This window comes from Polyodon spathula, chromosome 27 (assembly GCF_017654505.1).
Source record: "Polyodon spathula isolate WHYD16114869_AA chromosome 27, ASM1765450v1, whole genome shotgun sequence".
Classification (NCBI taxonomy): domain Eukaryota; kingdom Metazoa; phylum Chordata; class Actinopteri; order Acipenseriformes; family Polyodontidae; genus Polyodon; species Polyodon spathula.
Window position 1 is genome coordinate 9,681,531 of NC_054560.1, and position 17,260 is coordinate 9,698,790.

Genomic DNA, 17,260 nt, shown 5'->3' on the forward strand with positions numbered 1-17,260 from the left:
AGTAAAAAGCGCATTATAATAACCAATTCTAGATGAAACAAAGGCATGCATTAGTCTCTGGGCATCAGAGATCCAGCTGCGATCTGGAAACGCTGTCGCCAGAGAGACTCAAGAGAACCTTATGGACAGCGCCGCAGTGCAAAGAGCCGGTGAATCACACTGGCATCGTAATGGGGCTCCCTCCCAGCCAGGGGGAATTGGATTTAAAGCCCAGAGTTACCAGCGCTCTGCGGTGCATGAGTTACCTACGCTTTTAAACTGAAGACAGTAAGCTCATTTAATTAGGCAGGAAGGAAAGCAGGCAGGCAGGCGAGACCAGAATCCAGTTTACCTCGATAACAGAACAGCGGATTGAAATTCACAAGACTATAATGTGCAGTGGACAGCTTTACTGTGGAGACATTTATATAGTCAAAATCATACATACAGGAGCACCAGAATACAGTTAAAAGAAAGATGTTAAACTTCATAGTATTAACAGATAGTTAAACAAAAGCCATGCCAGGTTGTTCTATATATAGTAGAAGAAATACAAAACTAAGAGAAAAACAAATGAAGTGGGTTAGGCTGTTAATGGATACAGCAACCCTTCTTCCAGAATTACATTGTGTACAGCAAGCACTGCTTCTTCTCTTTCATTTACAACCAATACTCCCCTTCAGACTGCACAGAGAACCCGACGCCACCTCCTTCGCCTCGGGTTATCCAGGCAGATGATAAACAAGCTGGATATTGTTAGGCTTCTCCAAAGGGACTGCACTTCCTGGAACAGCCCCAAACGTCTTCCTGTTTTTGTAACTAATCCAGTTACACGGACATGTTTCTTTGCTTTTCTTTCTTAAAAAACTCAAGCTCTGGAAGATTCCAGGGCCTGCTGAGCTAGCCCTGCAAGTCGGAACTAGTTTGTTATTTAGGGATTGATGGTTGTGTACAGCGCATCTAGGAAAGAAACAAAACTAAAACCAAGAAACAAGCAAACAAAAACCCTAGAGTATGCTAGGGGTGCAGGACAGCATGATACACAGAAATCCACAGACCAGAGGAATATAAAATACAGTGAGTTGACATTGCTGGCAACTGAGCTATCAACACAGTTCATTAAGGACTAGCACACTGCAATCAAGACAGACCTAGGGTTAAATCATGAGTCTCCCTGTGCTTGTCCCTACTGGTTCATAACCACGTTAGACCTTTATAGCAGACCTCGTCTGTGGATTTCTCACATTTAAACCCTGGACTCAGCTGAGGCACTGTGTTTTCAGACTGCACTGCTGTTAGCTGGATCACACAGCTCCTGGTCTCTTCAGTTCCAGCTCTGTGCTGCAGTGTGTCTACAGGGAAGAGCGCCTTGTTCTCCAGCCTGTGTTCAGAATCACTGGGGGGAGCACATTCCTCCCGCTGTCCGCTGCTGTAGCACAGGCGATTCCAGAAACACTGTCTCTTTTTTATTTTTGTTCCAGCACTTTGACTTGGCTGAACCCCTGCCAGCATGCACGTCCACACTCACAGTCCCAGTGCACAGAGCTGCGGCTTCCAGAATGATCGCTTTACAAATAAAAACAAATACTAGGAAGAGCGACTGCATGGAAGTTACACTCAGACAACAATATTATTATACTCTTACTTGATTTAAAAGCATGACAACCAATTCAACATCAAGTTTCCCATGCAATTCTACGAGCGGTTTCTCAGGCTAGCGGGTCAGGTTTCATTCTCTAAGGCAGTGCTAGTACTTTGGAATGTGCAATGAAAGTCAGGTAACATTTGTATCCAATTGCATATCGTGTAGCGATTCCAATCTACCTGCAGGCGTTTAGAAGACCAACACTGATACATTGCAGGAAGCCATTCAACTCTTACAAGTATAGAGTGTTTTAAATTATAATTTGTTTTATTATTAGTTTTACTTGTTTAGTTGTAGTTTATACAGTTTTTTGCGAAAGCTGAACATGGCAGCGTACGTCGTCTTTCTAGAACGAGCAACGGGAATGAAGTTGGTTCGGAGGATTTCGATCCCAGCGACAGTGATGCTCACTTATCACTCAGCAATGACGATGAAGAGGATGTGGAGCCAAGAACAGCACAAACAAAGAGCATGCAGCTACTTTAGTAAGCCAGCTGCAAACGGGGAGCTGTTTGGTTTGAAATGGCAGTGCTGTGACGAAATACTATCAAAACACAGCACTGGGTACAGGGAATAAATCAGGCATCTGCGGCAGCCAGACCCATCACAACGCCTGCGCAAAGCAGCTGTGCACACGCATTTGTGACTCTCCCTCCAACACAAGGGAAGCAGAGACTGCAACAAAGGTGCAGGGTCTGCTACGAAAATGAAAACAAAAGAAAGGACACAAGAAAAATGTGCAGTGGATGTGAAGACAAGCCCGGGTTCTGTTGTATTGAACATTTCAATACATGGCACAGAGCAAGTCGATCAAGCCACATGGTTTGATGTTATTGGATAATTACCGTTTGCTATTGTTATTAGCAGCGTCACTGTTTTCATTGTTAAAAAAAAAAAAACACAACATGTTTGTACAAAATAGATATTTTATCTCTATTTGAACATGGGTGTCCTCGTATACCCAAGCATAAAGGGTAAATAAACACAAAATGTGTAGTATTTAATTTAACATTTAATAGCAATTCAGTTTGAAAATATTACAGGTTTGAAAATAATAATAATAATAATAATAATAATAATAATAATATTCAAAATTTGGTACCTGGGAAGGGTTTCATTTTTACATCTGGAGTTGAAGTACTGCACGCTCAGCTATGAGTTATTAAAACACGATCTCAATAAGCAGCAGCATCAGCACCACACCGACACCCCACTCCGAGAATGGGCTCCCCTGTAAGCGTTCACTCGCGTCTCAGCACACAGTAACGGGGAATAAAAAGCAAAAACTTTTTCGCTCTTCTATAAAACAAATCCGCAGCGAGATACCCGGAGACAGCTGCCACAGAACATTGCCACCAATTCATTAGCGTGACTGAAAATATGACAGATTCTGTTTGGGTAACATATAGTGTAAAAGCTGCAAATGACAAATGTGTGTCGCTGAATGGAATTCTTCTGGTATTTGTAAATTTAGCACAGTTGATCGTGATGTGCATGGTATTAGCAGTATAGTACCGTAGCCTACATTGAACTAGGCTATTCAGATTGAATTGCTGCTTGCCTCAGTTATGTTACCGTTTCATCTTCTCTCTCTCTTGTTGCAGCTGAACCGCTGTCCTGCAGGTAAATTCACTCGAAAGTGAAGGCTGTTTGTCTGAATGCTGGCACCTATTTTTAAGATGCTTTCCTCTTCTGTTGAGCACAGCCTGCTTTCAGGGACCTGGCTGTCAGTAGATCCAGGAAGGAGTCCTATCTGCCTCCCTGGCAGACCTGCGAGTCCAGCAGCGATTTGCATTGTTATCAGGAGGCTGGCAGTGCAAGGACTCAACAAGCACAGCGGAATGGATAAGGGCAAAACAATCAAAAAGAGAGACTGGATTCAGAAATAAAACAAAAGAGATATACATACACGGTGCCTGCGTCAGTCAGGGCTGCATACGAATGACCTCTACCCTTCGAGATGAACCCTTTCATGCACACAGCCTTGTCCATGAAAGGGTTAATAGACTGGCGCATTCCCTGCTTAGGGGACTAATTGCTGCCCCACCACCAGCTCTGTATGATCTGGTGCAGGTACAAAGGTCTGTGTAGCTCAGAGTACACTTCTTATTGTACATGGCACAGATCCTCACGCCCAGACAAACAATTACACTGGAATAACTGCATTGTGAACAGTGGTGAAACACCCAGCACACCATCGATGTACAGCAAGTCACTGCAGAATTACTGAGTGGACAAAAATCACCCCGAACTCATACTAATCTTACACTTTAGAAAGAAGGGTGAAAAAGAAGAAGCTTTCTACAAGCTGTAGTAATGGTTTGTCTCGTCACAAACGCAAAGTGAACAGCTGAACGGCTTCATTATTTGAATAGCAATTGATCCACTCCTAATAAAACCACGTGGAACAGCGAGTTCGGCTTGCAGTAAATGCTGGCAATGCTCGACAGCTTCCCCCAGACCGGGACAGCCACTCCGCCAGCCAGACCGACAGATTCCAGAGAGGGATGGAGGAAAGGGTGTTATGTCCTCTTTCACTTAAAGCAGTAGCTAACACCCCCTGGCTTTCCATACATCCACACTGGGAGCGACGTATCACTGCAAGAGTTGTGATTCTTTTCATATTTTATTTTAAAGGGACTGATCATTTTAAAAAACTATTATCAACACACACACACACACACTTCAACCGGTCTAAGACTGGCATCTGGAACTGTTTGTATTGTCATGCCACCAGGAGCTCACTAGTTCAAATCCTGGTTGCGCCGAGTTGTGGATCTTGGCTGGAGGTGCAGATTTACACAGTAGTGCCAAGACGACATGTCAATACCACGGTGTATTTTAGATGCTGCTGCATAGAGAATTCTAAATCAAACCTTTCTGAATGGATTTCTAACACAGAGCCTCTCGACGGCCGAGTCACCCTCTTCAGCCACACTCGACTCCTCTTCTGCAGGGGCGGTTCATTTCACATTGCGCTGTAGGCGGCCGTGTTTGTGGAACGAATATTTAAGTGGGCATTACTGCATTCAGCAGATTGAAATCAAAACAATTCATACAAATAAATTAATGAGCAAACAGTTCTGAAATTGTTCCAGGAACTGTGCAATTATAACCCTCCCCCCTCTTCAATCTGGAGAACGGAGATTTCATCAAATCAGGAGGAGGAGGAGGAGGAGGAGGAGGAGACATTGTTATGTTACGTAGGCGGCGAACACAGGGAACACGAAACTCAAGCAGCTCTTATAAAAGCTGTTAAAATACAAACTGACTTCCCTGCGGAGAAGCCAGCGGGTCTGTGAATCAGTCTGCAGCACTGCAGTTTCAGAGGTCACGTTTGCAGACTGTTGACGGAACACATTTTTGCAGACTGTTGATGGAACATGTTTGCTGCAGTACAACATTCATGATCTTCATTTCACTTTGTAGCAGCAGTCATTTGCAAGGACTTTGAATCTACAGTTTCCCCCTCAGAGCACGACGCACTCAAATCTGACCCTGACAAGTCAAAGATGGGCCTCCACTGTTCAAATAGTTGGCTGATCCATCTGGCACACAAACACACTGCTTACAAGTTGCTGCGTTATAAATCCCCTCCCCGAATCTGAACATTTCAACCTCCACAGGAGCTGGCACTCCTCACACAGGTTCAATTAGAAGCAACGTTAGAGCCGTACCTTCATCATAAATCAGCCTGTACTGACTTGCAAACCATTTAGAAATGACCAGACATTGCTAAGCAACCGAGGACACTGAGAGGACTCCAGATGGAGTTCCTGCAGTAGATGTTAAATCAACATCCTCTTCATGCATCTATTCTCCAGGCAACGATCAACCCTGCTCTGCTGGCACAGTGCAGTTTGAATCTCTGCGCCTGGAAACAGCTAGATATAAAACATATCAATATCAAAAAGAGGACTGAAGACATCTGTCACAGCACATTGGTTTCGTTTTTTGCTGTAGTAAGAGACAGTTCAGCCGCGCCAGTGTCTTTCTCACAGAGAGGTGATTCGCAGGTGTTCTGCCGACACGCTCCAGTGACCTTCATCCTTGCACGGATGAGGTTTATAGACTCATCCCAGGATTAATGCACATCAGGTGCTTAGGAAACCCTTTTACATCCTGGGAGTGCAATCTGACGCCAGGACAATCTAGCAGATCACAATTTTCCCTGATGAAGACTGGAAAATCATTTCCACACACATCGAGATTAATGAGAGCCCTACACTACAGCTCCAATAGGAGGTGATGTCAATGAGAGGACTTCCCAGCAGGAACTCGAATCTCATGCCGGCCATCCCTCCCACTCCCGCATGCGATGTGTATTGTGATGCATCATGTGCTGGACCCTGACAGCCGGGCACAGCCATCACAGGCACACACATCTGGCTCACAGTCTCTCACTGCAGTCACAGGACCCAAGTCGTACTGTAACTGTAACTCTGACTCTTCAGTTTGTATATAATAAAACTGACTGCTTTTTTTTTCAATGCTGTGTAATATTGTACTGGTGCGGACCAGTTGAAGATCAGATCTGGGACTCCAATCCCAGAGCTTCAGCTGAACTTGCCTAGCATAAATAAAAACTGTGCACAGTGTAAACGTGGTCACACTTGTAAAGCATGCTGCGTGCGTCCTGCCAAGTCCTCGAGTGAAGACTACAGCACACGGCAGACGCTGCCAAGAAATGAGAAGCGCTGCCACACGGGCTGGCTGATTGCTACTAGACTGACCAGCAGACAGGCAGCAATGCTGTAACCTTGCATCACTCTGTGTCTCTCTGTGCACCCACGCTTCGCCAGACTTGCACATTTGACCTAGGACTGATTCACGACAATTTGCAACAGATGTTCCGAAGAGTCGATCTTTTTGGGACTTCACCTGGCGACAATAACGGCAGCACGTACGCGTTCGATGTGATTGCAATGTTTTGCTAAGCATATTGACATACAGCACATCTCATTAAAAGTACTATCACCAGGAGGGAGCTGTCCCTATGCCAAAGCTATGCATGGCCCAAGACAGACCTGACAGCCAGTTCTACACACCAGAGGAGAGTTTCACAACACACACATCTGTTTGATTTGTAACATCAGGCACAGCATTCTGCACATCCTACAGAGAGACACGAGGGGCTTCTTAAGGAGGGGAGCTGCTGTGGGTAATGGGGTCACGCTGGGTCATCGGCAAACAGGCTGAGTGGAGACAGGCAAGGACAACGCAGCTTTCTGTAGATTGAAAGTACTGAATAGCTGTTCTATAAAAACAAGAATTCGTTAATAACCGATTGACTGCTTATCTGAAGGCTGCCTGCGCTTATTTGCCGTTAAAAGATGGACCTTGGGATTACTTCAGGAACGCAGGCAGGAAGCAACACAGTGTAGTCTGCGTTCAGTTTGAATGTGGGGTTGTTTACACACCTCATGCACGGCGCTTTCTCAGTCGGATCACACCGTGCGTTTACTGCTTTCTTACGCTACACTATACCTGGTGGAGTGCGGGGTAGTAAGGGGGCTCGGATAGGGGTATAACGAAATGATTTCAAGTTGAAACCACTCCCAGTGCATTTTAAGTACGCATCCGTGGTCAATCACACATTCCTGCATTGAGCCCAACCCCGAATGTTAACTTCAGTTCTGATCGGAACTCTCTTGCAACCATGTAACATCCAAATATAAAGAGAAAACTACGATCATTTGCAACCTCTCCATGGAGATCAATCTTTTGGGGGTAAAATCGTAAAGCTCTGAGGGGAAAAAAAGACAAGCAAAGTGGATTGGTACGGGTAGGAAGATCCCAACCTTGAGACATTTGGCTGACCTGAATTGTTTTACAGTTAACCAAACGCATAGACAAGTATGTAGTATTTATTTTAATTGTGATATTAGTTTAGAAATATCTAAATGTACCTTTTGTGTGTCCGCTTGAAATACACACCCCGTTTACAAGAAACAAGACCACAGGCAACGTAGGAACCTGCAAACTCGCCAGAACCCTTCCAATAAACACGTTCCAGTTGCAAGAACCAGGAATCGCCAGTCTGCTCATTAAAGGATATTGTGAAATTAAACCATCAATATCTTTCCGTGCAAACTTTGTACAAAAGTGCACCCTTTCAAATGTGCTTCGCTTACCTAAAGCCACTTTGCATGAACGGAATGAGTAGTTTTCTGCAGTGTAAGTATATATCTCTTCCCAGGTGACCAGCGATCCAGCCCTATTGACAAAAGCCAGCTTGTGTTACCCGGACCGCCAGCTCGTCACTTTCAAAGGGCGTGATGCAGCTGCAAACACTCTGCACTGACATCACAATAGCAAGAGCGTTACCGTATATCTCTTAATACGAGGAGCGCGGTTGTTCTGTAGTCACCTGTTTTAAAGTTACAGTAGCTTTATGAGCATGTAACTGGTAGTGCCTAGAACAGGGCTGCCCAACCCTGGTCCTCGGGACCCCCGTGTCTGCTGGTTTTCATTCCAGCTGAGTCTCCATTACTGAAACAGACCCTTCATTGAACTGATCATTTGCTTAATTAGACCTTGTTAATTGTTTTCAACTCTAATCAGTTGCAGATTTCAAGTTAGCTATAACATTTTATAAGTAACTTGAACTGTGCAACTTTTTAGGAGCTGAGAACAATTTTTAAAAAAAGATCTTTAAGCAAATTATCAGTTCAATGAAGGATCTTAGTTAAGAAATTGAAGCTCGGTTATAAGGAAAACCAGCAGACACAGCAGGGGGTCCCGTGGACTAGGGTTGGGTAGCCAGCTTGTTTTGGGTTTCCTATTATCAGTACGTGTTCTAGAACTTCTGTTTAAAAACCTCTGCACTATCCTTTGATTTCAGATTTGTTCCATATACTGTATCCGTAAAACCGCCTTAGCGGAGTACCACGAAACTCGGTATTAACATATTCTGCAGATATAGCGGGGTGTCTGTCCGCATTTATCCGGATGATCGCTTATGAAATTGTGATTAAACATTTCATTGCAAATTCGTGTTGTATTCTGTGCATACTGCTGACTCGATCATCAACTTCTTCATCATGCTGCTAGCCGTCCAATGGGGTTGGATCTTACTGTCAGCGGAGTGCTGACGTGCACAACGTTGAGCTGCAACAAGCCAATGCATCCGCTGACCTTTTTTTTTTTTGGATGCAGAGATGATAATACTGGAACTGAACCCTGTGCTTTGCTGGAATACTTGTTGATTTCACTGTGTGAAATAATTAAATATATATTATAGTCTTTGAGGGACAGTACCCCTCAAACTGGCTGAGTAGCTAGCCCCTTACGGGGGTCCTTATTTTCCAGTAAGGGCCTCCCATTCAAATTGTAACTGGATCAACCTTGCTTAGCTTCCGAGAGCTCATAAGAGCCACCTCCCAGGTGGCTGAAGGTTGAATATTCACGTCTCCACTCAATAACACGTCTGAACAGCTCAGTTATTCCTGTTAAAATGAACTGGATCAATGGTAATGGCCTTTTCCACTGGCCTTGAGCTTGCCTGGAGAATCCTTACTGCTGGGCACTGAATGGACTTGTTCCTCATTTCATTCAAATCATGTGACAATGTGCCAGCCTATAGTGCTGAACAGTCATGTTATCCGGTCCCTGATTCTCCAGTCACACCAAGATTGAACACCGGATTTCAATACAGGGCATACGTTAAACGCCAATGCCCCTGCAGAACTTCCCCCAAATTAAAATGTTATTTTTTTTTATTACATGTGAATCCAGATCATTGAAGGCACAGGCACAGTCAGACAGATACAGCTCCATTAATCTTAACTGAACAGACCTGCATAAGGTAGCAGGTAGAATCTGAAATATTGATTCTCTTAGTCAAGGCATCAGCATATGCTACAAAAAGTGAGGAAGGTGTTGGGATGGATGTGCAAAACATCCAAGTCATATTAAGCAGTATGAATGAAGAGTTAATGGGCTGAATACCACAGATGGAACCCCATTCCCTTGGGTGAGTCCAGTCTGGTTCTCTAACCACTCAGCTATTTGTTTCTCATACAAAACACATGAGACGTCTACAAATGATTTTAAAACGACCCCCTTTGGAACAACCACACACTTGATTTGCTGCTAATTTCAAAGCAATAATGGTGTGTGTGCTCGTTGTTGTATCAAAGATGCATGCATTTGGACTAATATTAAAATATACAGCTGAATCTAGTTGGTGTTCAAACTATACCCGCATCACACGGAGCTGAATGGAATGGTGAGATTCACTTGCTGTACAGTTATACTTGGATTCCCTTCACACACAACAGCAGGGTATCACACAGCTGCATGATTTACTTGTACTTTTATTTATTTTTGGTGTATTTAACTTACATAGCAATTTCCATATAAAATCGGTCCAATAAGCAGAATGTAAACTTTGCAACATAAAAACCTAATTAAAAATTCTAAATCTATTAAAATATATCCATTTCTGTTAAACGGGGTGGTTGCTGTAAATTCATACAACATTCTGTTTCCAAGCACACTGAATAAGACGTCGGACACTTTCAAGGCAGAACCAGCAGATGGCGCTGTTGTCCCAGCTTTACAGCTGCCTGCACAATCACGGTGTGCCTTGCTCATGTTTGTGGAGATTATTCTCGTCATTCATTGGTCCATTAAAGAATATAATGCACACACGATCACCGTGCAACCAAATTATCGCTCTGATGTGAAACTGAACTGAAGTTCAGACAGAGGAAGTGAGGAACACCTTCTCCTCTTACTGGCCTCTGGACCACCTTGCTGTGAATCAGCTGGGTTTGGACAACCTGCCACTGAAGCTGTACAGTAACTACCCTATTAAAAGTGTCTCCACAGTTAAAGCACAGCAAAGTGCAACAAAGCATAGTACAGCACAGGTAAGCACTGTGAAGAATAGCGAGGCACAGGTAAAGCACATTAATAAACATGGCAAACCGGGACACACTGTGTGTGAATGCATAGTATAACCAGAGGACAAGACATGGCAAAACTGCAAACACTGTAGCAAGCGTTTCTAAGGGTTCCAGTACCAGCTGGCTGGCTGGCTGCCTTGCTCTACCAAGCAACTCATTTTCATTTGAGAAATAAATAAGCAACTGAAATATGACTGAACCCATGAAACCCTCACGAGAGTTACAGCTTCATCACCTGAAATATGACTGAACCCCCTTAATACAGACCTGGAAGAACTTTCCCCACATAACCCTAAAAGATCATTAAACTGATGTTCAATGATTGTCCTTGATGTGTAACCCTTGACTTGAGAAAAGACAACTGTGTCGACCAAAGCTTTAAAACGATACAGAAAGGCTCACTTGTCTGTTTTATCGCAGTAGATTAGTGTTTGGTACAGGTTTGTGTCTTACCATTCTGCACCAACGCCTCAGGTATTCAGAAAGCGGTTTTGCTGTGAATTTCTCCAGGCTGCTTTCTGTTAAAACTCTCTATTTCAGATATTTAAAATGTACACATTATACATAAACTGGAACCCTCCCAGACTGATAATTATAATTTGAGAAGCAAAGTTTAAAATTCAGCAATAGAGTTCTGCATAAATTCATCAAAACAATTGCGTCATTTTTTTTGTCTAATTTAAAACTAGATAAACATGCATAAAATCACAAAATGACAACATCTTATGGGTCTGTCGATTTCACCTGTTTTTTTGAGGGGAAAAAAACATGTAAACATACTGAGGTTTGGAAACATTGTGTTTTAAAGACATCTAAAGGATGTGCATGCATTTGTCTATACTGTAGATGCAGAACATGAAGATTACCTGTTCCTATTGCATTTGTCTATACTGTAGATGCAGAACATGAAGATTACCTGTTCCTATTGCATTTGTCTATACTGTAGATGCAGAATATGAAGGTTGCTTGTTCCTATGCTGTGCACACTGTTCAGATGCATTGAGAGAGAATGCTGCTACTCGTCAGATTCCAACCCTAACAGATACAGACGCACATATAAAAATGTACAACTTCATTAAGAATCTATGGACAAGACACACACTCAAGTTCTCTACATAGCAGCAAATTACAGGTGCGTCGAGGGCGGCGGACACAGCCAGCTAAAGCCAGCGACGGCGAGACTGTGCGTGTGTATGTGTGTGTGAGTGAGTATGTACATATATAATGCATTCAGTCTGCGAGAGGGACTGCCCTTTGTTAGAAATCACAGTCAGCACCGCGTCCCACTGTGGAGTGGAGGTGGCTGGAGGTCACAGCAATACCCATCCGCACGCGAAGAGCAATATTCCACAACTGCAAGAGAAAGACAAGTTAAACAGGGCGCCTTGAAGAGCAGCAACAGAAACAAAGGGCTACACTCAAATCATCAGCAACCAGGTTTATTTACTGCACACCACAGAGGCACAGCCCTCAATACCTGGGCCCTGAAGCCAACAAAGGAAACCGTGCTTGTTTCAAAGCGTGCTAGTTTACTGAAACCAATACCTTGTGCACACTGTGAATAGAAACAAACTGACCGTCGAGTGTGAAGCTACACATAACTGGCACTCATCATCAAGCATTAGCTGGCTGTAAAAACACTGCTCTGCACAGCTACTTAATCAAATGTTTGATGCCAGTTACATCTCAGCTAAGAGTTTCAGATAAAAAAATAAATAAGTACATCAATTAAAAAAAAAACGAGACTTTACAAAAAAAAGTTAGAAAAAAAATAATAATAAAGAGAGTCACAAACCTTAATACAGCCCCCCTTCAGACCTGTTTCAGTCCCCCCCTCACATCGTCCGGCTGTACTCTATACCGCTCTTCGCGGAAATTCCTGACCAGGGTAAAAAACTACGAAGAAGGCTCTGTGCTTGACGGTATATCCTCTGGGGAATGGAACAGGGGCTGAGATTCGCTAAAGTGGATCCTATATGCTGAATATAGTCAGTGAGGATGTGTTAAGGGAAACAAGAGAGTAAATACAACCTGATCTGAATTATTAAAACATAACAACAACAATAATAATAATAATAATAATAATAATAATAATAATATGTGCTTGAGATTGCGAAATTACACCTAAGAAACCCTCAAAATGTTACAATAATGTTTACGCATTATTTTTGAAGCTACAGCATTTACTCTAGGCGAGAAGTCAAATATAAATCCTTGTGTGAAACACAGACAGATTTGATCAGTCTTACAGATGCACGCTATTTTTTTCATGCCTCATTGACCTGGCTGTACTTCACACCAAAGAAATTCAATTACTCCAGTAGTACTAAATCAACTGGTCTGACAAGTGAATGGTACTAAATACAGATTTTACTAGACTTAAATATGTTCGGCCCCTTACCATCTCATCTGAAAAAACAAAACAAACCAAAAAAAACATATAATTCCACATAGTTATATTTTCAAATGAAACTTAACACATTCAATGATACAAGTTTTGAATAGAAATCTTTCTCAATGTGTTCAATCAAAAATAGTGCAAAACCCAGGTAAACCCAAGTGTGTCCAGTCTCAGGAGCAAAGGATATAAGATTGTCCAGGGAGGATGTCCCCCGTTGATATACAGAACGTACGTAAAGCCATCTTTCAGCACCCCCCGTATTGAGTAGTAATAAGGCAAGTAGTGGTGCTGTCTAAAGTCTCTGTTTTCATAGAAGTGAATGGCTGTGTTGTTGGTAGTGAGGACATGCAGGTAGATCGCTTTGCAGTGATCCTGAGCCATGGTAGATATATGCTCTTTCAGACTGTCTAGTAAGAGAGAACCTGGGGAAAGGGAACAAAGACACAGTTACACAGTCCAGCCACGAGGAGAGCAATTTTATAAATCACAAGTTGACCGTTTGCACTGGACCTTACCTATCCCATGTTTCCTAAATTCCTTTATAACTCCTAAACTTAATATGTAAGCGACCTGCGTATCAACAGGGAAGCTGGAGGCCAGAATGTCTCCATCCTGCGGAGAACCAAGAAAAGGAACAACTAAACCATGGTCTGCAGTCGTAAAGCAACTTCACAAATCAGACTTGTATTCTTCTACTGACTTCCACAGCAACTGCACAGTGCGACTACAAAAAGGCCTGGAACAATTTACAGATTATTACTATTTTATTGATTTTTTATAAGGATGCTGCTTATAAGGAACCAAACTTCTTCACTAGTGACAGATCGGCAAAAAAGAAACTAAATTTAACTGAACAAAAATAACGAACACTGTGCTTACCTCTTTGTGTACTTTCGTTCTGCCTTTTATTTCAGCCACTATCATTCCCACGATGCTGCCCCTGTGCGTGGCGGACAGGGAGAAGAACTTCTTGTTGGAAGTGATGTCCCGATACCATGAGTCTGGATACCTGAAGGAAGGGGAAGGGAACAGCAAACTGCTAAGAAAGCAATGCAACGATAGACAACAACCTGCTGCTTTTTAAAGCAGGATAACACTCCTGTGGAGAAGAGGAGCAGCTGCATCGCAGGCAGGTCACACAGAAAGTGGTGCAGCAGGTTTATTAGTTCAGTAAAGACTCTGCTATTTGTGTTCCTCCTTATAGCGAGCACGAACGTGCAGGTGGAATGACATTATGAGGCAAATGCAACCTCTCTGTCTTATAACTGGTTCTGCAGTACAAAGGGACACATTATAACAGGGAGTCCTGCAATAATACTTACTCAATTGGGAACCAGTCACTGCAGAGGTGCTTGACAGTGTCTATGTCATCGCAACATAGCAGACGAAGCTTGATCTCGCTGAGCGCAGTGGAGGGCACCACGTCGGTCATTCACGCCTAGAACAGGAACAAAGTGTCACATTCATACCTAGAACAGGAACACGCTGTGTCACATTCACACCTAGAACAGGAACACGCTGTGTCACATTCACACCTAGAACAGGAACACGCTGTGTCACATTCACGCCTAGAACAGGAACACACTGATCATTCACAGCTAGAACAGGAACATGCTGTATCACATTCACACCTGGAACAGGAACACACTGATCATTCCCACCTAGAACAGGAACACACTGTGTCACTGCAGCACACTGTTCAGTAAGGCACTTCACAGTACCAGTCACAGAGCATGTACTGTTGTACTTGAAAACAAAACAGAGTAGCTAAAAAGCTTCATATAAATAAATAATGAAAAGGGTGATGTTAGAGCTCCTGCACCTTTAGCTGATTCTTGCTCGTTCTTCAACATTAGCAGATCGATTTTCGTTTTACAAAAAAAAGGGGTACAAACTCAGCCTGGTGGGAAGCGCTTTATGAATGTGACCTGTCATCTCCTATTGTAGCCAACAGGGCGGTCTGCGCTTGTTGAAGTGTACTGAACTATATTTATTCTAATCCAGTGCAATGCTGACTCATGATAGGTGAACTGCTGTCACTTCACTTCTATTGAAGCTTTTCAGTTGCGCAAGTCAACATCACAACTTTGGAGATGTGAGGGTGAACACTGAACCTTCAGCCCCAATCAAACACAAAGCAAGTCAATTTCTGCCCTGTGCTGTAAACAATGCCAAGGCATAGCCCCTCAGAACATTACTCAATTATTGGTCTCGGCACATGTCACTGGCCAGGAAAAAAAAAAAAAGTACCAATATAGACAATACAAAATAATGCAACATGCTTTCAGTACATGGATAATAACTTACCTTGATACCCACTGAAAACACCAGGAAACAACATGACGAGCTGACACGGAAACAAACTAAATGTGAAACGCTTAAAAGGTCACTTTTATACTGCAGCGTTGCATCCCTTATTCCACTATAGAAATACTCCCCTTAAACAATAATAATAATAATAATAAGCTGCACCAAGACAATGTGCAGAGAACTTGCCGAAAGAGTTGACCTGAAATCAATATAGAAATCCCATTCCCTAGTGCGATACCGCGTCCGCGTTTTTACGCGTTCAGGTCACAGTAGCTCAGGCTATATAGATGACATCTCCACCAACGCCGTTAACTAACTAGGCTTGAACAATTTCGTTTGATAGTCCAGAGTTTTTATTAAACGTCATTACAGTATTTTCCAGTTTCTTAACATTGACGAACAAGGTTTTGTGACAGTGAATAACCGAGTCAGAGAAATGACAAAACTATCACTACACCGGTAGCACGCTGGCACACTTGTATCTACTATTATACAATGCATATAACATTATTCTAAAAAATTAAAACCGTAATATTCAGATTTAAACTGCACGGAGGGGCAAGCGAAAGGAAAAAGAATAGGCTAAACTAGTAGGGTTATACTGTTTTGCTTTTGTTTAGTTAAACACGTCTTCCTCGTCTTACCTTATATGTCAATGTTATGGGGTCAACAAATGCGTTTAAATCGCAAGCATAAACTGCAATGTTATTCTGTGCCTAAAAAAAAAACAAAAAACACGCGAATAAAGGCGAGCTGTCAATTTGTAGCTAACTTAAATGAAACACAAAACAACGATATCAACAAACCTGCCTTGTTTACGCGCTGTCAGCAGGAGGAAGGTAAACAAAAGGCGTCTTCGCTGTGGTCTCTACCTGTATTCACTGGAGCGGTAGCACCATCATTAAAAAATGAAATAAAATGAAATAAAATAAATAAACGTGTTGTTTTGAATAAAACAGAAAAAGCTATTGCTACTAAAAATACACTTCGGCTCTGCGCTGCAGTTACTCCTGCTGGATGCTTCCTTCCGGTGTGTTCGGAAAGGCCCTCCCCCTCTCTGTATCCTGAGATTGTGCAGATGTTGCTGTTGGCCGGTGGAAAGAGCATGCGGTGTTGTTATTCTCCAGTCAGATTAAAAAAAAATATATATATATGTCTTTAATTGCCGGGGCTAGTAGATTCCACAAAGAAAACTTACTTTGTTTTCTCATAGAATCCACTCTTTAACTTAAAGATGCAGACCCGAGAGTGTAAGCAGTAGGGAAAGTGACTATAGCTACACTCTATCTCTTAGTGAAACCAGGGACCTCCATAGTGTTGAGAAAGATATCAAGTGAGAGTCCTATTGATCACAGCGCAATATCAAATTTAAACAAACAAAATAATAACAATAATAATGAGAATACTACCAGTCAATCATCTAAGAAATTCATTTTTTTTAAATTATGTTGCAGTCTGGCACTGGTTGTGCTATAAAGATATTTGTGTGCGTCTGAATGTCGAGGAGCTTTTAAAAACACGGTAGTGTAGGACAGAACACTGGTCCAGTGGTTAAAGAAAATGGCTTGTAACTAGAAGATCCCTGGTTCTAAACCCAGCTCACTCACTGTGTGATCCTCAATTCCACTGTGCCCTGTCTTTGGGGTGACTCTGCACCTGATGCTCGGTTCACACACCCTAGCCTCTTTGTAAGTGGAGATGGATAAAGGAGTCAGTAAAATAAGAGCATATAAAAACACACCTGAGATAAGCCTTTCTTAAGGATTGGGTCATTTTTGTGTCCGATTCCGATATGCAATTGCCTGAAAATACTGGCTTGAATGGACTTTGCCAAGTTTTACCAAAATGATCTGTGGTCTCTGTTAATTGAGTCAGTTTGATAATGGTTTACCGTTAACAACAATATTACACTACACACCAACCCATATCATTTCAACTACAACAACACCCCCCCCCCATCTTAAATGACCTGCTTACACAAGCAGATTATAATCACACACACACACACACACA

At 42.6% G+C, this 17,260-nt stretch overlaps 2 protein-coding genes across 7 annotated transcripts in view; both read right to left on the reverse strand.

Annotated features, from left to right (window-relative positions):
• The window catches only part of carhsp1 (calcium regulated heat stable protein 1), a 12,592-nt gene extending 4,672 nt beyond the window's left edge, over positions 1–7,920 (reverse strand). The window contains exon 1 of one of the 5 annotated variants that reach the window (XM_041231226.1): positions 7,759–7,920. The gene's annotated coding sequence lies outside the window, so the exon portion shown is untranslated. Of the gene's footprint in view, positions 1–604; positions 688–1,223; positions 1,328–3,185; positions 3,317–7,533; positions 7,674–7,758 lie in introns of those variants that run through there. The other 4 variants (XM_041231227.1, XM_041231228.1, XM_041231229.1 and 1 more) reach the window with 4 other exon arrangements.
• A 2,628-nt stretch (positions 7,921–10,548) lies between these two features.
• On the reverse strand, positions 10,549–16,272 carry LOC121301657 (N-alpha-acetyltransferase 60). 2 transcript variants are annotated; one of them, XM_041231232.1, is made up of 7 exons: positions 16,058–16,272; positions 14,260–14,375; positions 13,817–13,946; positions 13,453–13,549; positions 13,125–13,359; positions 12,332–12,528; positions 10,549–11,889 (listed from the first exon to the last, which is right to left on the reverse strand). In XM_041231232.1, exons 2-6 carry the CDS (start codon positions 14,367–14,369, stop codon positions 12,372–12,374), a joined length of 729 nt encoding a protein of 242 aa, XP_041087166.1. In that variant the 5' UTR covers positions 14,370–14,375; positions 16,058–16,272; the 3' UTR covers positions 10,549–11,889; positions 12,332–12,371. The 2 variants fall into 2 exon arrangements, with proteins under 2 accessions (XP_041087166.1, XP_041087167.1); XM_041231233.1 differs by having other exon boundaries at positions 16,054–16,272.
• Between the last annotated feature and the right edge of the window lie 988 nt (positions 16,273–17,260).